The sequence below is a fragment of the Lissotriton vulgaris genome, chromosome 4_1 (genome assembly GCF_964263255.1).
Source record: "Lissotriton vulgaris chromosome 4_1, aLisVul1.2, whole genome shotgun sequence".
In the NCBI taxonomy this organism is placed as follows: Eukaryota; Metazoa; Chordata; class Amphibia; order Caudata; family Salamandridae; genus Lissotriton; species Lissotriton vulgaris.
Window position 1 is genome coordinate 1475964731 of NC_141691.1, and position 23872 is coordinate 1475988602.

The 23872-nt window shown below is 45.1% G+C and overlaps 1 protein-coding gene across 1 annotated transcript in view; it reads right to left on the minus strand.

Annotated features, from left to right (window-relative positions):
- PRKDC (protein kinase, DNA-activated, catalytic subunit) overlaps positions 1–23872 on the minus strand; it is a 2818033-nt gene that overhangs the window by 2532306 nt on the left and 261855 nt on the right. Inside the window, exons 15-16 of the mRNA XM_086965729.1 lie at positions 22498–22623; positions 13876–14028 (exon numbers count right to left, since the gene is read on the minus strand). Of these exons, the coding sequence (XP_086821855.1) occupies positions 13876–14028; positions 22498–22623 (279 nt within the window). The remainder of the gene's footprint in view (positions 1–13875; positions 14029–22497; positions 22624–23872) is intronic.

The following is a 23872-nucleotide window of genomic DNA, read 5'->3' on the forward strand; positions in this document are numbered from 1 at the left end:
TGGTGGAACCATAGGCAGTACAGCCAGCACAGAAATCTTTCCTCCAATCGAATTCCGATTCATATATTTTGCTTAAGATGGACAACCTTAAAGCACTGTATATAAAAAAAAAGCAGGGAACAATATCCAAGGTCCTATCAAGAGAGGCACAGACAATCTGGCACTGAACCCTGGATAAGAGAATCTCTTTGACGGCAGTTGACTGTCCTGTCCTTCAACATTGGGAAGCAGTCCAGGTCAACAGGCATCTCTTTGAAGAAGATCAAACGTCGATGCTAAACTGTCGAATCTTACAAGCCTTGGGTACTCTTCAAAAATATTTGTATACTGAAGTAAAAAGCTTGCATTTTTTATTTTTTTATTTCTTTATTGATTTTTCAATACAATCATGAGACTTTGTTCCTTTTACATGCCATTAGCTAGGACACATGCTTTTCAGACAACACAGTGCACAGTTTCAAAGGTTAGCAGGCTAGACACATCAGATAACATCCTGTCAGTGTTCTTATACTTTCTACCGGCCAATTACCAACACCGCAGTGCGCACCTGTTCGCAGTAAGATCAAGAAGTAACCAAACAAATTCGCCACCCACCTGGTCAGCATACAATCCTCAAAACAGCTTGAAGAGACCAGACCCAACCTCATTTAACTATTCAGCAGAACCGCTTGCACTCATTTCCTGGTCACCATCCTCATGTGACGAAGAGACCCCTTCCCTAGTTGCCAAATATGTTTCGTACAGCGCCCAGAAATTCGTGGGTCTACTACGCGGTGGAAGAAGATCACTGAAATGTTCAGTTTGCGTGCTGCAGTACACCAAGTCTCTCTGCCACTGGGCTATAGTAGGGGTCGGCTTCACATCCAGCACATCGCCACCCTGCGCCTAGCTAGTAGCAGGCCCATGTCAACCAACCTGGTATCGGTTCAGAGTAGCCCAATAGAGCCAGTGCCAGCTCTGGGGAAAGCGGCAAGTCAATCACCTGTCCCAGCTCTTTAAAGACTATGTCCCAAAAGGTTGTGATCCCTGGGCAGAGCCAAGCCAAGTGTAAAAAGTCAGCAAGCTGCGCACTATAGTGCTCCCAATTCACCCCGCCCCACAGACCGTACCTACATAGTCTCTCGGAGGTGTAATAAGTCCTATTTAGATATGTAAAGTGGACCGGTCTGTGTCTTCAATTTAAAGAAATGAGCTTCATGCTTTCGCTGCAATATGAAACAAGTTACTTACCTGTAACTTTAGTTCTCCAGTATTGGTAACTTTCATAGATTGCCATTGCTTGTATCATTCCCCGTCTTCGGAATGGGAGCCTCGGTAATAATATATTTATATATATATACCTAGGTAAATACACCCTAATATGTGTAAAAAAGTAAAAACTTAGGCCTAGGCCTCATTATATCATGTAGCCTATTGGCGTCATTGTGTAAAAAGACCCAAAAACCACCTTAGCAACCAATCAGATTAGCCTCACCCTGTGGAACCTTCCTGAGAAAGCTCAGAGCCTCAGATTTTCGTAGCCGTTGCTTTGCCACATAATCACCTGGCCCTAAAATGAGCTTTCACAGGGGAGGCGGGTGGGCGCATGGGAATCTATGAAAGTTACCAATACTGGAGAACTAAAGTTACAGGTAAGTAACTTGTTTCTTACTCCAGTATTGGAACTTTCATAGATTCCCATTGCTTGTATCAGAGTAGATAGCAGTTAGCATACCTCAAACATTTCATGCACAGTTACAGAATCATTACAAACCAATGATATCACAGACTATAACCACCATAAAGCAGTAACCAAAGCATAATAAACGAAATGTTTGAAAAAACAGGAGGAGGGAAGAGAGGAAAGCTCACCTCTTATTGGAAGAGATTTCTCAGGACTGCCTGTCCAACAGCCGAATCCTCCTTTGCAGTCGCCTCCAGGCAGTAGTGCCTAGGGAATGAGTGAGTACTGCTCCAGGTGGCCGCTCTGCAAATATCCTTTATGGATACTCCAGCAAACAGCGCTGTTGATGCTGAGATTGATCTTGTGGAATGTGCCTTCACCTGTCCTTGCAAATGCTTGCCTGCCGCCTGGTGGCAGAAACGGATCGCACTTGTTATCCATCTAGAAATCCCCTGCTTTGACAAAGGAAATCCTTTCCTTGGGGCTCCGAAAGCCACAAACAGCTGGGGTGTTTTTCGAAATCCCGCTGTGCGTTGCAGATAGAATTTCAAACATCTCTGCACGTCCAGAGAATGAAGTGTCCTCTCAGCCTGGGTTGAAGGTCGAGGAAAAAAAGACTTCAAAACCACTGGTTCATTAAGATGAAAGTCTGTCGGTACCTTCGGAATGAACTTGGGGTTCATTCGTAGTATCAATGTATCATTCTTGAACTGCAAGAAAGGTTCTTTGATAGTTAAAGCCTGAAGCTCTCCTACTCTCCTTGCAGAGGTGAGTGCCAAAAGCAGCACCACTTTCCATGATAGGAACTTTAGGTCCGCCTTATGTATTGGCTCAAATGGCGATCTCATCAGTTGAGCCAGGACCACATTCAAGTGCCACACCGGAGGTGGGGGCCTAACTGGCGGAAAGACTCTAAACAGTCCTTTCAGGAATTGTTTTACTACTCTTGCTGATAATAGAGATGGGCCCGATCTCGTTCTTCTATACCTGGAAATAGCTGCCAAGTGGACCTTGATGGAAGCATGAGCCAGGCCTGCCTGAGCCAAGGATAGAATGTATGGCAAGAGTTGATGCGGAGCTGAAGAGAATGGATGTACTTTTTCTCTCTGGCACCACAAATAGAACCTCTTCCATTTCGCTCTATATGTCTTATTAGTGCTAGGAGCTCGTGCCTGCGCTAAGATGTTCCTGCATTCTTCTGAGATGTCTAAATCCTTAAACTCTCTGTATTCAGGAGCCAAGCTGTTAATTGAAGAGAGCTCGGGTTCGGGTGGAGAACCTGGCCGTTGTACATTGACAGAAGTGTTTGGCTGGGTTGCAGATGAATGGGCTGTTTCTCCGATAGAAGAAGCAACTACGTGTACCAAAACTGGCGAGCCCAGGCAGGCGCTATCAGTATCATCCTGCACCTGTCCAACTTGAGCTTCTTGAGGACTCGAGGAATCAGGGGAAATGGCGGAAAGGCGTAAACAAACGCGCCTGACCAAGACATCGAAAGGGCATTCCCCAGTGACCCTCGATGGTGTTCCCTGCTTGCATAACACCGGCATTTCTTGTTCCCTGGTGTCGCAAACAGGTCGATCGCTGGGGTCCCCCAACCGAAGAAGATGTCCTTGACCACTGTGCTCTCCAATTCCCACTCGTGCGAGACTGCTCTCAGGCGGCTTAGAGTATCCGCCTTCGTGTTGCATACTCCTGGAAGGTGTTCTGCCACAAGCGTGATGTTCTGCGATATCGCCCATTCCCACAGCATCTGGGCTTCCTGTGAAAGCAGTGGCGATCTTGTGCCTCCCTGCTTGTTGACGTAATGCATTGCGGTGGTGTTGTCCGTCCGCACCAGGATTGCCGAATTTGTAATCCTTGGGAGGAAAGCCAACATCGCCAATCGAATAGCCCTTAGCTCCAGAACGTTGATATGTAAGCGACGTTCTCCCGGAGTCCAGTGACCACTGACTTGGAGGTCTTGCATGACCGCTCCCCAACCTTGAAGGGAAGCGTCTGTGGTAATGACGTGAGGAGCCGGTGCAGCCCTGAAACTGAGTCCCACTGTGAGGTGAGATCTTTTCATCCACCATGAAACCGACCGTTTCATCTGCTGGGTAACCGTCACCCTGTCGTCGAACGACCCTTCCACTTGTCTCCACTGAAGGTCCAGTTCCTCCTGCAGGGGGCGCATTCGCAGCCTGCAGTGCGGAATCAATTGAATACAGGATGAAATCGACCCTAGAAGAGATTTGTACATCCTGACTGTTATCCAACTTTTCTTCTGCAAACGAGCGGCTGAAGACATGAGTTTCATCTGTCTCTCTTCCGATGGGAAGGCTTTGCACACCTGAATATCGAGTATTGCTCCCAAGAACTTCACCGTACCTGCCGGCTGAAGGACCGATTTTTCCTTGTTGAGTTGTAAACCCAGATGCATAAAGAGGTTTAAGCAACTGTTCACTGCTTTTGATGCCTCTTGTAAGCTTGAAGCCTTCAGCAGCCAGTCGTCTAAGTACGGGAATACTTCCTGCGACTGTCTTCTCAGAAATGCTGCTACCGGGGCCAGCACTTTTGTGAATATCCGAGGAGCGGATTTCAATCCAAATTGGAGCCCCATGAACTGGAAGTGACTCTTGCCTACTGTAAAGCGAAGGAAACGTCTGTGAGCTGGATGGATCGGGATATGAAAATAGGCATCTTCTAAGTATAATGTCGCCATGAAGTCGCCTGGGTTCAAGAGGCGCACTATGTCCTGGAGTGAAATCATCCGAAACGACAGCTTCATGAGATAGGTGTTGAGCTCCCTTAAGTCCAGGATCTGACGCCACTTTTGTTTCGTTTTGCGGATCAGAAAGAATCTTGAATAGAAACCTTCTCCTCTTTGTGATAGGGGAACGCGTTGGATCGCCCCTTTCTGAAGCATTTGTTGAACTTCCTTTTGTAGAAGGTTTAGATGTTTTGAAGTAGTGGCGTGGGGAGCTCTTGTAGGTGGAAATTCCTGGAATTCTAGTGTATTCCCATTTCGGATGATGTTCAATACCCACTGACCCGATGTTATATCTTCCCAGCTGCTCAGATGTTGTGATATCCTGCCGGCCACTGGAGATCCCAGAAGCGGAGGAACAGTTGGCAGAGTCAGGAGGCAGCTATTGACGCTTGCCAGCGTCCTTGCCCGGACGCCCCTGTCGTCCACGAGCGTTCTGACGAGAGAAAGACTGGGATTGTGACTGTCGCTGATAATATTGATTGCCGTACTGAGGTCTGTACGACTGCGACTGCTGCCAGTATCGTTGCTGCTGATAGCCTCCTCTTGGTGAAGTGAAGCCTCTTCCTCTTGCTCCACGGAACGGTGTTTTTCTATATTGCAGGTTTCCCAGAGCCCTTGCTGTCTCTGTGTCTTTCTTTATACCCTGTAGGGTCTCATCGACATGTTTCCCAAATAACATGTCCCCATCAAAGGGCAAGTCCAAAATCCTATTCTGGACCTCTGGCCGGAAGTAAGTCGCTCGCAGCCACCCTTGTCGCCGAAGAACTGCCGCGCTGCCCAGAGCACGGAAAGAGATGGTGGCGATGTCCATCGCGCAGTCAATCATTTCCGAAGAAGAAAGTTGCCCTTCTTCTAGAAGTTTCAGTGCTTCCGCTTTAGGGTCATCCGCTAGAAGGTCCACATAGTGTGCCACATCACTCCACACCTGGCGGTCGTACCTTGCTAGGATCGCCAAGGCATTCGCCGCTCTGACCAATAAGCTAGCCATCGACGAAAAACGCTTCCCCGCGTTGTCCAACCTTCTACCCTCCTTGTCTGGTGGAGTTGTGAGGGTGGCCGAAGGATTCCGTGATTTCTTCTGCGCCGCCTGCGATATGACCGAGTCTGGTCTAGGTTGTCCAATCAAGCAGGCGGGACTGTCATCAGGAGCTTTATATTTTTTCTCCAAGCGCGGAAGAGTTGGAATGACCGTCGCTGGGGACTGCATCACCTTCTTTCCTTCCTCCCATATGTGTTCTACAATGGGAATCGAACGCACCGCCTTACGGTATGCCTCTTTAAAATCGTACAAGAAGCAATCCGTAGATGTTGTAAGCATTGTCAGCTTAAAGCGTGCTGTGGCTCTTTCCATCAAACTGAAGAAACCTCCCACATCAGCCGGAGGCGAATCGACCGGGTCTGGCACTGGTGAAGCCGGATCCGGAGCTATATATTGGTTCCATTCGTTATCAGGGCCTTGATCCTGGTTCTCCCCTGTTTCATCCTCATCCGAGGTATCTACTTGGACTTGCGTCTGCCGAGGATATTCCCTCTCATGTTCCTCTTGTGCAGGCGGTACTGACTGAGCTGCCACAACCTGCGGTTGAACCTGCGCTTGACCTTCCACTGGTCGCGACCCTTGTCTGCTCCTATACTCCTCCAGCATTGCTCTTAAGTCTGTCAACAGACTCATAGGCATCGTTACCATACCCTGCTGTGGTTGGGTTTCCTGGTATGCGACCTGTTTTTGTGGTTGCTGTTCCTGCCGATAATAATACTCCTCATCTAGGTCCGAATCATGGTATTTTAGATTCAACTGAGATGGACTGTATGCATCCCCATACATCTCATTCTCTTCCTCCGAGTAATCCTCTTCGTCCAACAAAAGGGCTGGAGGTAATGAAGGCACCTTTCTAGGTGAAGTCATATCTGGAGTTATCCTCCTCTTTCTGATGCTTTCTGTAGCACCTGCCGTCGACGGCGTTGAAAATGAATCCACCATCTCCTTATCTTGAATCGTCGTCGACGGGACCATCGACGAGAGTCCCTGCACCGTCGACGGGATCGTCGACGGAACTGTCATCGTCGACGGGCTCATCATCGTCGACGGGATCATCGACGGAACTGTCATCGTCGACGGGCTCGTCGTCGTCGACGCGATAGTCGCCGTCGAGATTGCCACCGTCGACGGAATAGTCATCGTCGACGGAATGGTCCTCGTCGACGAGGTGGTAACCGTCGACGTGGTTATCGTCGTCGACGCTGTCGTCGATCCCGTCTTCGTCGACGGCATCGACGTCGAAGTCTTCGTCGACGCTCTCGTCGTCGTCCTCGTCGTCGCTGGATGGCTCGTCGACGACTGAGGAGACAAATTCACCACAGAGGCTTTAGAGCCTTTCTTGACCACTGTAGAGGCCTCTACAGTCGGTTTTTTGAAGGATTTGGCTACTTTTTCCTAATGTGAAGGCCCAGCCGAGCTCTCATCCAGTTTAGCCTTTTGCACCTGTGGTGCTTGCCTTTCCCTCTCCTTTACACTCACGTGAGGAGATTCGTTAGGCCCTGGCTTGCCAGACCTATCAGAGGTGCCACGCATAGCCTTTGAGGGGGGTTCAGTTGAAACCTCCACAGATGATCCACCCCTCTTCAACGATGTCTTAGAAGATGAAGATCTGGCATCTTCCTCATCACTAGAAACCACTCCTTCCTTCCTTTCCAACTTCCTGAGCCACAGAAGTAGCCTTCCTTCACGATCACGGAGGGTTTTCACTGACATCCTCCTGCATATACTACACCCCTCTACCTTATGGTCAGGGTATAAACAGTATATACAGTCACTATGTTGATCTTCATTATAAAGTCGTTTTTTGCCACAAGTGGCACAAGACCGGAAAAGGCTCTTCTGTTCCCTATCAGCCATGCTAAAGCTGAACGAAATCCTGTCAGAAACTGTTTAAATAGTACCTCAAGTAGAAGTTAGAGCAGAGCTCTAAGGAGACTCCCTGTCACCAACGATGCAGTAGAAAATCTGAGGCTCTGAGCTTTCTCAGGAAGGTTCCACAGGGTGAGGCTAATCTGATTGGTTGCTAAGGTGGTTTTTTGGTCTTTTTACATAATGACGCCAATAGGCTACATGATATAATGAGGCCTAGGCCTAAGTTTTTACTTTTTTACACCTATTAGGGTGTATTTACCTAGGTATATATATATATATATTATTACCGAGGCTCCCATTCCGACGACGGGGAATGATACAAGCAATGGGAATCTATGAAAGTTCCAATACTGGAGTAAATTATTCTTTCTGTCTTTTGTTTTACCTATAAGGCTGAAACGCTTAAGGCCTTGCTTACTCCCTTTGGCCATCTACCCCTTGTAGTGACTGAGCTATTTTTATGGATAAGTGCTCGATTATGACCATTGCCCACTACCATCTAAGTATATTTTAGCCTAATATAGTGATATGTAGGCCTGTTTCTGATTTTACCTTGTCTTATGGCAGTGCTGACTATTGCCTTTGACATGCTCTCATGTCATTTTGCTTTGCAATTTATATTATCAAATAACTTCGTGATGTGTAGGCCTGCATAGTATGAATACGCTACAAAGTAGGGTTTGAGTATGTAGCTTTCGGTTTCTGACTATCTTGCTTAATGCCAGGGCTTGCCTATTGGCTTTGGCATAATCTTATGCCTTCTTGCATACTAATTTTGCTTGTTTGCAGGAATAGAGGCCTATGCTTGAGCAACTCCAACTTCTGAGCTGTCGCCATCTTCTGAGCCTCTCTAGGTGAGAGGCTAAGCTTTACTTTCTACTTGTTGTTCACCCTTCTTAAACCAGAGAGGACCGGTTCTTGCTGGAGGAATGTGCTCACTTAATGCCGAAGTCATAACAGACGCTTGGCCAGCCCATGGTGTGTCCTTGGCACGGAGTGGTACAGGAATCTGATGGGAAAGGAGGCGAGGCTTGCTAGAAGCTTCGACTAACGCTTCCATTTTCTACTAAAGGGTGTGTCCGAGCTCTGATCTCTGGTAGTTCATCACAGTACAGACGTGTAGCTGTGACGGTGGTGCAGAGAATCCTGTTTTGGCTGGAGAAACGGACTCCCCTCTAGCGAAGTGGAAATAGGATGTGCAGATACTTGGTGAGGTGTTCCACTAATCTCTAATTTTCCTACTGTTCTTGCTTACTATCTTTTTCTGTTTTCAGGTTCCATACATTTATATACATATAAGCTCTGTATATGTTATACTGATTGCATTTTAGCAATTGCTTAGGGATTGATGTGAAGAAGGCCTATCGTGACATAGTAGTTTTTTTCTTTTATCCTTCTGTCATTGTATACTAAAGAAACCCCAAAGTATATCATTATTTGTCTGTGTTCCTTGGGATGGGAGGTCAGGGCCCTTCTGGCCCAAGTGCTGTAGCATCGGCAGGATGGTAAGTTTCCCTTCCTGCAGGTAGTTGTTGAGAGAGGGATGTCCCCGCTCTCATCCAGGGGAAGCCAAAGTAACAAGTAATCCACCCAAGGCATTGTTGGGAGGGGCATGCGCTGTTTAGTCCCACATGGGTGGGCTTTGTTGCATTGTTTACCGAGTGGCCCTTGTTCTTGCTTTGTTTTCCCGGGTTGTTTGCGTTGTTGCCACCGGTATGGTTCTTGAGTTGTTGTTGCTGTTTGCGAGCTCCTCTGCAATAGCCATATATTCTAGGTAATCATTAGTATTATTCCTTTCTTGGGTAAGTATTGTGAAGTGTTGTATCCTTTTGGGTCCCAAGAGGGGATAGGATCAGTATGCCCTGGTGATTGGCAGATTTATCAGCTCATTACACCCCTCAATGAGGATGAAGGGCTATTATTTAGTCGCTCTATAAAATAAATCAAAACTGGAGTACTTTACTTACAGATATGTTATTCTTTACCACTATCTTTCATGAACTTACTGCTTCTGAATAGAGTAGGGAGCAGTGTATATCAACTAGAAAGGTGGCAATGAGGAACACCTACTGAATCAGATTCTGCAGCAATGCCTGCAGCACACTGGTCTTTCTTCCGTAATGCACAAACAAGCAGTAATAATTGCTTAAAGCGATTGGCATCTGTCACACGTCCACTCTGAAAACAACCAATTCCAGGGCTACGGTATATAGGACTACCGTCTAGCAAAATGCATGTAATTTTCATTGCAAATCTTGTTAGCATCATTAAGACAAAATACTGTGCAAGGTAATACATTTAACATGTCCTACTTGGACCTTTCCAAACTTTTTGAACTCCATAACTGGAGCAGATGTACCTGGTGCTGTTCAGATACCAGATGTATGAAATGGCTTTGCACTTAGTGAAAGATTTCGAAAGAACACAGGTAAGGTAATGTCACGCAAATGGTGCTTTGGGTCCATGCTTATGATCTGCCTTCACAAACACTATGCAGGAAAATACCACACAGATTATTCGCATTCCCATTAAAAAAGATCATTAACAATCACACTAGCAACGTCAAGAAAGACTTCACAGAAACATTTTGAAGGAAGCTCATCTGAAACTTTAAAAAATAAATCAAGCGGCTATTAAGATCTCTATAGTTACCAGTAGCAAGAAAAACATGTACATACTCTCTAATGAAAATGACTGTTAAACAAGTACTGATTTGTGCCTTCATCGTTAAGTCATCCTAACGCCAGGCGTAAAAGCGGGTAGACTGCATCCATCCACTATTATCGCAGGGTGGACGCCATCCACCCTGCCAAGTTGGACCCCAAGAAAGCATGCTGAATTTGTCCAGGTGTAATTTTAATCCCCCGGGACACACTGTTTGCTTTCCCTTCCCAGCAACAAAGTGCAGGCACCGAGAGGAATTTTTATTTTCATCGCCAGCTGGGTCCAAGATAAAGGCCAAACTAGATGGACCATCAGCTCTCCTCTTCTCTTAGTATGATCCTGGCTGGGAGTTATCTGAGCCTCACACTAGATGCCAATGCAATAGTTGAGAAACAAAGGCACACAGCATGTACTCCAGGAGTACTTAAGGGAAACGAATCGACTTGAGGCAAGGTTCTGACTTTGTTCAATCACTGTATATAAAAAATATGCAAATGTCAGATGTACTCGGCTAGAAGTGCAAATAATTTTAAAAAAACTCATTTCTTTTATAGAGCTACTCACCCCAATGTAGGGTGTCAGAGTGCTTTACATCATCCGTACACATTACACATTGACAATAAACAATACAAGTGTGTAAATCAATGTACAGAGTATGTTACTTAAGACGATGTGGGTAACAACGTGTAGGAGTCAGATGCCATGATATCACTTGCATATCTGCCTTACTTGGTTAGTCCCCCCACTACTCTTTTTCAGACCTGTGCCTTGCCTAACGTAAATATGCAGAATACAACCCTGTTACAAGGTGATTTTGCCAGACTACTTAATAGTAGACTCCACTCAAATGATTGTACTTAGTAAGAAAACAAGTGATTAGCTTGAACTGAACCTTCTTGCAATAGTTACCAGTAGTACAAGGCTCTATATCCTCGTGGGTAATGTCTGGAAACTCAGATGTCAGAATGCAGGCCGAGAGTAGTCTGAAGACAAAACTACCGTAGCTCCCTCCCACTGATATGCTTGACAGCAAGGTACACACTGTCAAACAAAAAGTGTCAGAGTGGGATTTGTGAAAAGGGAATAGAACAGTCAAAGCTCTCCAGTTCTGTTACTTCTCACCATGCACGCCACTGTAGTGGTTCTCGCCATGCACTCCAGTGTTTCTCACAATGCAATCCACTGGAGAGGTTCTCGCTATGCCCGCCACAGCAGTGGTTCTCACCATGCAGGCCAACGGAGTGGTTCTCACCATGCAGGCCAATGGAGTGGTTCTCACCATGCAAGTCAATGGAGTGGTTCTCACCATGCAAGTCAATGGAGTGGTTATTATACACATATGCCACTGGAGTGGTTCTCACCATGCAAGCCACGGGAGTGGTGCTCACCATGCAAGCCAATGGAGTGGTTCTCACTATGCAAGTCAATGGAGTGGTTATAATTCACGTCCACCACTTGAGTGGTTCTCACTATGCAAGCCAATGGAGTGGTTCTCACTATGCAAGCCAATGGAGTGATTCTCACCATGCAAGTAAATGGAGTGGTTATAATTCACGTCCACCACTAGAGTGGTTCTCACTATGCAAGCCAATGGAGTGATTCTCACTATGCAAGCCAATGGAGTGATTCTCACTATGCAAGCCAATGGAGTGGTTCTCACCATGCAAGCCAATGGAGTGGTTCTCACCATGCAAGCCAATGGAGTGGTTCTCACCATGCAAGCCAATGGAGTGGTTCTCACCATGCAAGCCAATGGAGTGGTTCTCACCATGCAAGCCAATGGAGTGGTTCTCACCATGCAAGCCAATGGAGTGGTTCTCACCATGCAAGCCAATGGAGTGGTTATAATACACGTCCACCACTAGAGTGGTTCTCATAATGCAAATCACTGGAGTGGTTCTCACAATGCATGCCACTGGAGTGGTCATTACAAGTTCACACAAATGAGGATTCAGATCTGCAGCTACAGAAACAGAGTATTCGGTTATTATCTTTAGAGTAATTATGTAAGAATTTTCAATGTAAATGCATCATTGTCAGTTCTTAACAGCTACTGGTGTGGGAAGCGCTTAAGGAAATGTATCGAAGAAGCCGTAAGCTACAGGGTGAGCTCATGCAAATCTCTAGAGCAGCTAGGAAGAGGAATAAAAGCCATACTCTGGCAGAGACAGGAGTTTGAACCAAAGAGAGAAGCAATATAATTCTAAATCTTCAAACTGGAAGGGATGTTGGTAGGATAATAAAACAGTGCAGCATTGAATTACAGTACATGAACTGCCAACTGAGTAACCCTGGGCATAGGACTACGCTAGCGTAGTCTGTGTAGTTTGCACAACTACGTGCTATGCGAATTGCACGTAGCACTGTGCAAAAACACGTAGCAGGCATGTTTTGCTTGCTCGCGGCCCTCAATGTGAAGTTGGCGACCGCGAGCGAGCAAAATAATATCCCGTCAAGACTTTTTCCTCGTTCGCGATCAGCAACATCAAGTTGGCGATCGCGAGCGTGGAAAATAAACCTCCCGGCGAGATTCTCAACGCGGGGAGGTCAGGTTTCTCATTGCGAGTGGTTGCATATGCTCGTGACCGCTCACGATGAGAAACTACCAGTCCGCGTTGAGAAAGCTGCTGCTCGAGTACAAATCTACTCGAGCAGCGTAAAACGACTGCTTGCACTGTGCAAGATGCGGTTTGCAATGATTGCACAGTGCGGACAAGCATCCAGCACTGTGCAATCAGTGCGAACAGCATTTTGCACAATGCACTACGCAGTTCGCGTAGCATGCGTAGTGCACTTCGCGTAGCTACGCGAAATACACCCAGGGTTACAACTGAGTAGTCCTACAAAACACATGTGCGCGGGCCACTGAAATGTCCTCTAAAGCAGGGATCTCCAACCTTTTCTGTAATAAGTGCTACTGATGTTCAATAAGAACCATCATGAGCTACTAATATTATGTGTGTTATAGTAGTGACCACATCGGATAAGATTGCATTACCAGCCATCATAAGGCATACTTGCTGCTAGCAGTGATCACCTCAGTGCATCAGGCATGGTTGCCATCAGTAATGTGAAAAAAGCTTTAAAAATTTGGACTGCCTCTACCTGCAAAATTCATAACACCCATAACTGCAATGTCCGGATACCAAGTTAATAATATTAGTTATAATTCTTCACACCACATGATTTATCACTCAAATATCAGCTTTAAACATATTTTAGAAATTCAACCAATTATATTCAGACGTTAGGTTATGCATTCTGAAAATACACAAATGTTTCTCTCGAATACCCACTTTTCAATTTTGGGATACATATATTAATTCAAACAAGCAAAAGCTTCTCATTTAGCAGGCTGGGCTGCACACAGGGACGATACTTTCAAATAGTTGGAAAGTCTACCAGTAGTTCACGAGCTACTCGGAGAAGCCTGCACTAAAGGCTGCCTTTCTCAAGATGCCCTAGAAGCGCCCCTACTCGGCGGGCGCCCCAGCCGCCACCTTGTAGAGTCGGAATGAAGAACAGAGTGCGGTTGGGAAGAGCGCAGTCTCACATCGGACCTAGAAAGAGGCATGCAACATCCTGACAGATGAAATGAATATTCGATCTAAAAATAAAAACTTATAAACATTTCTCATTAAAAAAAACACATAACTATGACGAGAGTTTGATTAACAGTTTTGCACCTTATTTAATACAATTATTGACCTAAAGTTGAACTAATGCTAAATGAAACAATTTCACTGGTCCTCTCTGAGTATGCATTTAAAAAAATGATGAATAGGTTGCTAATATCTACACATATTTTGTCTTTTAAATCAACAGGCGAGAGCAGAACGCCTCAATTTACACAAAACCCCACATTTATTAAAACAAAAAACTTACGTCTTGCTGACCAAGATTCTGTTTCTCAAGAGAAAGATCCAACTTCTCAATAATTTTCAGTACAGATTTTATAAGCTCATCATAGAGCAAACGGTTCAGAGACTGCAGGGGCGAGTTTACCAATGTAAACATTTCCTCAGCCAGAACAGATTCCTATGGTATGAAAAAATAGTTTAAAGACAAAATTATAAACTCTTCTGTCATCCATGCTGTCGCTGATCAAGGGTGAACGAATGCAGTCACTTAGCAAGCGAGCCAGTGCACATCAAACATAAATCAAGAGTTGCTATACCACTTCCTGGGCCACAAATGTAAACTTTGGAAATACAAAATGAAGGTTGTAGATGCAGCCCTAGAGTACTACAAATTAGCAGATGCACTAGGCAGCTAGTTTACTGTTGGAGCTGACGCTGTAAAAATAAAAACACGGTGAAGAGATGTATGGAGAACTTAAAACGAATGTATTTTTTTATGGAGTCCCTGTCCGGTGGGGATTACCTGACTCAGCACTCTGGTGCCCTTGCATACATTTTTAGCTTTCTAACTCTGAATCGTGTTCTGCTCACGGATTCTCCTGTTGAACATTGAGGTGTGTTCTGGGTGTTTCCCTGCAGTATATGGCTAGTTCCTGGTGGGTAAAGAGCAGGAGCACCACTGCCACTAGTAGAGGAAACAACCCTCACTAAAGCGAAGCTGACATGTAACATGTAGTTGGTAGCAGCACAACGTGATTAGGACCTTTTCACCAGTGCTTCTGATGGAGAGGCTGATACTGGGCCCAGTGTTTGAAATCTGCACAAATTATAAGTTGGACCCGGTCACCCACCCCACCAGAGTGTGTTGGGAAAATATGTTGTGTAACTGCATATATGATGGAATGGAGTACCCCTGCCTGGATGACCATGCTGATAGTCCTACAATTTGGATAATCACTGACAAAAGTACCTTACAGGTACTGGTTCCCTCCCTTTCCCATTGCATGAAGTGAAAAATACATGTATAAAGTGCATTAAACCAGAGAAAATCGAAGCGCTATACCAGAAACAGAGCTCAACCAAAGAAGATTTACGATGAACAAAGCCAACTATTTCGTTTTTTTTTTAAACAAAGTAAGAGTCTTAAAAATATAAAAACGGGTGCAAAAATATGGAAACAGGTGCTAGTGGTCTGAATGGCCTGCAAATCAAAATTCATTTCAAAAGGGTATCAAACACCACCCCAAGATTTTTAGCCGATTTAACTTGAGAGGGTAATGGTCAGAATTTCTCTAGTCATTAGCTGCCAGGCCAGATGGACTCTTTGCCCCCTGAACACCAGCATCCCAGTTTTCGCCATTTTCAGTTTAAGGACATTTTCCTTCTTGTAGATGTTTATTCTGCTCATGCAGAGATTAAATCTGATGGCCACTATGGGCAGGTCGTCGGAGATCGATACTATAATCTGCGTGTCATCCGCACAAGAAAGTGCTTTAAAGCTGCACTAATGTATTAGCGCGGCATGTGCGGCGACATACACATTAAAAAGAGTGGGCTTAGGGAGGACTGCGGAGAGACCCTGCAAGGAAGACTAAAGTCTTAGCTTTAAAACGACAACATCTGACCACTTGCACCCTGTTGATGAGAAAGGAATGGAGGAGTTTAAGGGATTCTCCACTAACACCTGACTGATGGAGATGTTGTACCCGGCGCTCATGTGAGACAGGTTGACAGATTCATCAGCACAAGGATAGCCGCCCCACCCTGGTCATCCTGACCCCCGATGTGGCGGGCCAAGCGCCGTCTCACAGGCCACTCCTGCGAGGAATTTAAAATGTCACAGGTATCAATAATCATGTATTTCTCTAGGATTTTTGCAGGGGAGGGAAACAGCAATATTAGTTGTTTTTTCAAAGAGGAATTACAGTGGCTTCCTTCCAGAATTGTGGGGAAATCCTTGGATCAAGGGTATGGTTAATTACTCCCTGGAGAGTGCTGGCAATACAATATAGGGCCAACTGCACGATCTTAAGAGTCATGAGGTACCCGATTTAAAGCTCATAAGAAGTTTTAGTTTTCTGCTCAGATATACGAGGAAAGACAGAGCATGGATGACTCAATAGACGTGGCCAATAATTCCACTGAAAAACAAAATTCCATGAGCGAGGGAAAATCAGAGTAAATCTTCATAATTTTATCTCCGAGATAGATGGCCTCTCTATCACAGAAATCTTGCGAAGAGTCAGTACGGCCCAAAATGGAACGCTGAGATCATTCTTTAACCAATTTGAAGAGTTCTTTAGAGGGTTTGCCTGCCTTTCCAAATGTATCTGTGTAAAAGATGGATTTGGGCTGAACAACAGCCCGTTCATACTGTTGTAAAAGATCTCTATAATAACTCATTTTCTCAGTAGGGTCTCAATGCAACTGCCATTTATGTTCTTGTCGCCGACACACCTGCTGCAACCTTTTGAGGTCCTCAGTAAACCTGGGTGCTGAAGGTTTGGATCTAGTATGGCACTTACTAATGCAGATACTGCCCATGCATCCTGCAGAGACTAATGTAGCTTAGGGTTTGAGGATCTAGATGGGACACATACAAGCTTCAAATTAGCAGAGAATAGAAGCATACTTTGCAACGGCCAAGGGTTTAGCCACCTGAACGCACATTAAATAGGTAAGCTTTTTGTTCATACCAAAGGGGATAATGGACGGAGCGTTTGAGCAAATCAAACACTCACCCCCAGTCAACTGATCTGGGTTTAATTCATCACCATTCTTTAGCTCACTCCACCACTCCAGTTCAGACATGGCCTTATGCAAATCAGTCTGACCCTGTGCCTCATGGGAACAGTCCAGCCCGAACTGCCAAGCCAGGTCTTCCCTGGACCAGAAACAAGCATCATGGGATTGGTTTCACATTCATAATCCTCATCAGCCAGGTTATCTTGAATCCAGTGGTAGAGTGAGCAAGGGACCCAGGTCTGGGCATACCCTGCCAATTTAGGGCGAACAAAGTGATACCAAAGGGGATGATGGACGGAGCAAATCAAACACTCACCCTCAGTCAACTGATCTGGGTTTGATCCATTACCATTCTTTAGCTCACTCCACCAACCCAGTTCAGACATGGCCATATGCAAATCACTCTGACCCTGTGCCTCATGGGAACACTCCAGTCCGAACTGCCAAGCCATGTCTTCCCTGGACCGGAAACAAGCTTTTTGTTCATCCCTGTAAGCTGAGACCAATTTAGATAAGAGTTACAGTCCCGCTGGGGAGAAAATGAAAATCCATTTCATGGGATGCATCTAATCGTCCTGGTTTCTGTGACATTGGTAGTATTTTGGCTTGCCATCACTATTGCACAGGATAAAGAGATGTACTTGGATGTTAACTGATGCCCGCCAAATACACAAGTGCAGCACATCACCTGGCTGGCTAGCTGTTGCTTTGATGCCATCGGAGAGCAGATATTAGTTCACATCTTCAGTGGAAGGGTTGCTACCTTGCTTGGAACCATGTACAAAATAAAGAAGGAGGAAGACGAAAATGTTTATCACCTTTTGTGACAATATTTCTGGTGAATGTATAGTCTTCCCGCAAATTCTTCATCTTATGAATACTCCTTACAGGCTTTAGATTGGCCAAGAAAGTCTTTTACCAGCATTGACTCATTAGTGCTGCCAGTTGGGTCCAGCCACAACTCAGTTCCGGACTGGACATCATAGCGGAATATTAGAAGGCAATGGAGAGGTGATGTCAGTTCCTGAATATTTTTCCCCACTCTTGGCCTGTGGAGAGGAACCAAGAGAGCCTGGACAGCAAGGAATAGCGCAAACAATACAAGCTTGTAATCATAATGATCATAGTATAAGCTCCTCAGTGAGGAAAAAGGGTGCTGAGAAATCTCTGAAGATTATGTAGCCACAGAAACAATACTGAAGGTAAATTTGCTTCTGATTGACACATCTTCCCGTACATTAAGTACCTTAAGAATGAGTCCTGAGGCACTATTTCTGTGGGAGCTGGGAATGAGTAGCACTGGTGATGCAAACGAAGTAATGCAACACTGTCAGGCAAAAGTCACCACCTTGTCCTTCTTAGCTCCTGCAAAACCGACCAAGAGTTGATCATCCACTCCATTCTGTCTAGTACAATCAATGCATGTCTCATTCCCAGTCTATGCAGCCCTCCTCCTCTCTGGTGGGATGATGAAGAGGGAAGGAGAGCAGGGCAGAGACCACATTTAAAAGGCGGAATGGGTGGGAATGAAGAACTAAGTTATTTGGGTACAAGAAATCATGAAAGGAGAACTGAGACAGCCTTAAGTTCTCCAATCTACACATAAACACCAAACCCATTGCTGTCACTCCAGATTGGCGTTCCAACTCATAGTCCTCAAATGAGAGGCGACAGAGCACTGGCTAAATGAGAGACAACAGAGAAAAGTTCCTATTTCTGCAGCCTCTGCCAGTGGTGACTCACCTCTCAGCACAGGGTGTAGGACTGTTATAAGGGACAGTGGTGTTGTCCAAAATAATCTTAATGGTGCTCCCTGAGATAAAAGGAGAAATGCCTTCATGGCACAAAGGCCAGCCTGTAGCTCTAGAACATTTGCATGCATTTGTATGCAGTCACTGCTCTGGAATGCTCCAAAGGCCTCATCATTATGTCACCCAAATGGCCACTCCAGCTCAGCAAGGAGGCATCCGTGACAAAGGTCTTTTGCCTCTTCAAAGTACTTAAGGAATTACAGCAAAAAGAGAACGGGGAATGGGGTCAAACACAATTGCACCTATCCTTAGTACAGTTTAGTGTAAATTTTTCTGTGCCGCGGCACCTAAATCTCTTAAGACAAAAGTCTTTCTCACAACTTTATGGCACACAATGGTCCAGCACACTAATTTTGTAAGTACATTCAAGTATTTCAACAAATAATGACAGAAAAACTTGTTTTTGTTCAGGTTGATGAAGTGGAGTTGTTTGCAGTTCACACTTTATTTCTTTATTTTTCTTCAAATAAAAAAAACTGTAGCCGTAGCCAACGCGTTTAGTCCTTCACGGACTTCTTCAGGGCAGAAAAAGAATAATGATTGAATTAGGTCTTTAGCAAGTGTTATAAATCTCTCTTGAATTCAGATTGCCTTGTAAATTCTCGGTCTTTTCTTCTTTTTAATTATGTAAATTCTCAATGAAGCTGCAGAAAAGGTACTCATGTATCAAGGGTGCTCCTGTGTCCAACAGGAGCACCCTTGATACAGGAGTACCTTTTCTGCAGCTTCATTGAGAATTTACATAATTAAAAAGAAGGAAAGACAGAATTAACAAGGCAATCTGAATTAAAGTTGGACGCCATTGGGGAGAGACTTATAACACTTGCTAAAGACCTAATTCAATCATTATTCTTTTTCTGCCCTGAAGAAGTCTGTGAAGGACGAAACGCGTTGGCTACAGTTTTTTTATTTGAAGAAAAATTAAGAGTGAACTGCAAACAACTCCACTGAATTGCTGTCTTCATCAACCTGAACAGAAAACAAGTTTTTCTGTCATTATTTGTTGAAATACTTGAATGTACTTACAAAATTAGTGTGCTGGACCATTGTGTGCCATATACTTAAGGAATTACCTATTTTTAGGTAAGAGGAGTTTATTTACTAGTGCAAATTCAGGTGAACTGAGGCAGGATTTGCAACCAAGCAGCAAGGATCCAATGGGGTTTGAGACACTGTCATTACAGGCACCTACCATTAGAGGGTCCTTACTTGCCATCTGGTGTGCTACACCAGCAGGATGCAGGAGGCCAAGCAAATGTAAAACATATATAATTTGAGAATCCCCTTCTGAATACACGTAATGCTCTGAGGAGGAAAAGTCTTCAAGTGCGTTGCGTACAGCACTACTGGCATGAAAGTTAACCTCTGTGTTGGAGTGAGGTGGGACATTGGGGTAGATGGTAAAGCCCAAATCGTGGAAAAGAATCATCATACTCCACTACCACCAGCCAGTTATCCAAAGCCCACAACGATCAACAGACCCCCCCCCCCCAAAAAAAAGCTGTCAATTGATAGGGCTGGCATCCCACGGTGATCCTCAGGTAAAGCCTGTGAATGGGAAGAATTGGGGAATGGAAGGTGGCACCCTGGAGATCAAGGAACGCCAACCACTCCATTGAAACCAATACCAGCAGGACTAGGCTCAGGAACGACATCTTGAACTTGTACTCCAAACACATAATTTCAGAAAGCAGAGATTTAGGATGGGTCGCAGATCTCCATCTTTCTTGGGAACCAAGAGGTAAGTGGATTAGAATCATATGCCCCTTTCTTCTAGAGGCACAAGCTTTATGGCCCCTTTGTTCAACAGGTCAAGGAGAATCACCTCCAAAACTGAGTAGATGCCACAGAGCATTACCTGGTGGAAGGAGAGCATGTTGGCTGGATGACCAGTCATTCATCTTGATTCTCTCACTATTAGCGGAAAAGTGCGAGAGCCCTCACCTGGACCAGAAGAAGATGGTGGCGCAGGCGGGGTAGAAGGGGGTGGGGGGGGGGGGGGGGGTATTGAGGATATTTATACAGGATTTGAGATATCAGAGCCAGGAAAGGTGACGGAGAGTGGATCTGTTGTGGCCGTCATACCCTAGATCCACCCCTTACCTAAAAGCAGCATTACATGTATTGGGGTGTCCAGGCTTCTTGAGAAGATAATCTATGCCGGGACTGTTGTGCCCTAGAACAGTCTAGAAATATTCAGTACTAATGGTGGTACAGTATTGCTTGACAGGCTAAGTCTAGCGAGAGAAGCATTGGTATGAAGTCCTTTAAACATTCGATGGAGGAATTACATTCTCTCTGAATTACCATCGAAGAGTATGTCCATGAGAATTACCAGGACATCTCCTCAGACGACAGTTGAACCCATTCAGGTGTGATGATCTAGTATAATGGAAGTGCCCCTAAACCCAGCCACAGTGACAGTCAAAACCATACCACAATTCAGGATGCCTCGTTGAAGGGAAGCAATGATTGATTTGTGGTGGCAGGTTGCAAGATTTTAGACAGAATATTGGATTTGGGCTCCATAGAGTGCAAACTCAACTCTAAACCTTCTGCTGCTTTTCGTAGCACAGTAGTGAACAAATACACTTCTTTTGAGGGTGGGCCAGAGGGGTAAGGGAGACTCCTCTTCCAGTGAGCTATCCAAGTCACTTGCATGTTTGTGGTCTTGATAAAGGCTAGCATTAGAAACAAGGAGGAGGTGGTCTGCCCCAAGAGTCATCATATTCTCTACATTCATAATTCATTGGAGGCACTCAAGGGCCTCAGCGTTAGAGCCAAACACGTCTTCCATTGTGGTGAACCTCCGAACGCTCGCAAGAGGCTGTGCTAAAGGTTCATCACCAAAACAAGCTTTAATTAACTTCTACCAACTGAAATTGTTCAGCTACTACGATGGCTCCAAGGCCGGTTCAGAGGACAGTGTCAAGAGCGGCTCCAGCAAAGGGGATGGCGCCAGGGGCCCAAAAATCTTTTTAGTGCAGAGCCCACAGCCTTTTGAAGGTTTAGAGTCTGGCCAGTTTCAGTCACCAAGCACACAGGACTGGATATGCCCTAATGAAGTAACACAAAGGGTACCAAAGCCATTCTGAACAAATCCAATATAGCCAGACAGAAGGTCTTGACCTGTGTGGGGTCAACTGAGGAAGCAGAAAGAAATCCACTTGTAACTTTTTCAGCATCAAAATGGTCTCTGATGGTGAAGAGCCTGACCTCTTGAGTTTGAATAGTCTTATAAATCAGACAATTCCCTTGTGGTAGTCGATGATTTCTCTCTCCATTGGAGTTTTTGTGTTTCTTATGAGAAGACTTCTAGGAGATCTCCTCTAGGTAAGTCTCCAGAAAAGAAATGAGAGGGAATGCTTTGGTGTGTCCCTGTAAGCCTTAATAGAAAAAAACTTGGCCTTCTGTTCTCAGATGGTCTTTGAGCGCATCAGAAAACATGACTCGCAGGCTATGGTATGGAATCATGGACAAAGCCCAGACACTACATGTAATTGTCATATGGATCCAAAAAAATACATCTTTCATCTGCAACAACAAAAGAGTTTGAACTCCAAGATTTGATGTTTAACCTACTCACTGTCGAAAGCAGAGGAGTTGGTCTGTGAAGCCCTGAGAGCGCTCAAGACCTGTACTGATTTATCGCAGAAAAACAGGGTACAGATGCCAGTGAGCCGTATGGCGCGTAGTAAACTCTGATGTTTACGGCACAGAAGAGCAAACCTTCATGCTCTCAAGCACTTCAGTGATATTTGTAGTACTAACCACAGACACAGTTAGTTCCACATAACCTTCGTTTTTCTTTTGATGGACTTGTCTTAACAACTCAAAGCAACAAACAAGCACAAGCAGCTCTCTTACTATCTCAGTTGTCACAGCGCTTTATCTTTGGAGATTTTCAACCGGGGATGCAGACACAAATCAAATAAAATACAGACATACTTAAGTGGATGTCATCACTAGTGGATTACAAGCAATTAGGTTGCAGCCAATGCCATATGAACATAACTCGAGTAATGAATTAGTTAAGAAATTACTTTTCCATGAAATAAAATAATCAATGAACTGCTGGTATTTGTTATTACCTTCATTTTGTCACAATTCAGAAGATTCCGAAAAAGATCAACATAGTCCTTGTAAGTGGGAACTTTCCATTTTCCAGTTCTGACCTCCCCAGCTGCAGGAGGTTCTTCCGATTTCCTGTGGGCTTCCTTTAAAAAAACAGCAACAAAAAACAAAAAGATCATGGACGCTGCCAAAAAATTGAAAAATTACCAGGACTAATTGCATACGACATAACAATCTTCATCACAAATGGTTGTAAAAAAACATGTAAATGTAAAATCATCTAACATTTTATTTTGCTAAACAATGTGCTTGCTACAGCATATATGTTATGACAAATAAAGAAACTAAAATCCGTAGAGAAATGATACTTACCATATAGTTTTGTGGAGCAGACAGTTCTCCGCTAACAGTAAACAAATGATCGGATGAATAAATCACGTGTCTACTTGTTGTGGCATCCTCGTTAAGAAACAAGAACTAGGAAGGTATACAGTGATGCAAATGTAGGCGTTTTAACAAGGTGATGGAAAGAGGTAGGAAGAGTGAAGCTCGAAACCGGGAATTGCAGGAATAAGCAAAGTAGTATTCAGCCCTGCCAAGTACCGTGCATCAGGTGTTAGACTAACGCATTTCAGTGGGTGGTCCGCATCACCACGCTGAAATGCATTGCCACGCAAAATAGCAACTTTTCAGCTTTCCAGTCATAGCACTGCTTAAGTACTCCTGACTGGTAATTTGGTTTTAGCTTATAGCGCACGTTGCTGTGGCAGGCTTAGCGGCTTGGGGGTTGGCTCATCTCAGGCAACACCCTCTGGCCAGGGCTGGCTACAATGTGTTTCAGTCACTCCGCGGCTAAAGTCACTGAAGTGACGTCGAGACTGAGTCTTGTGACTTCATTTTTTAAATCAACACCTAGAACCCGGGCCATGACCAGAGTTCAGTTTGTACTTTGCACAGCCTGGAGCCCACAGATGCTGCTGAGCTCACACCGCGCCGCCAGCATATGATCATTCGGACCTGCGCAGCCACTGTGGGAGAGTCGGCTCAGTCATGAATGCAGACTGAGATCGCTGGCACTGCTCAGACCGGTGGACAGGTAGCAACGGTGCTTGCTGAGAGTCTAGAGCAGGGTCGGCACTAGGCATGGGCAGTTGCCCAGGGCCTCGCACTAAGCTCACCAGCATGGGGCCACGCACTGGTGATGCGTCCTGTCGGTTCCCTGGCAATCCATTTCAAAGAAAGGTGTCACCTTTCTTTGAAATGGAGGGGCCCCCCTCCCCGGGCCTCTCAGGGATGGTATCTGGATACATAAGGGAGGGAGACGCTCCCTTCAATTGAAAGGAGACCCATTCACAGACACTGTGGGAGGCCCATTGTCCATCATTATGGCGC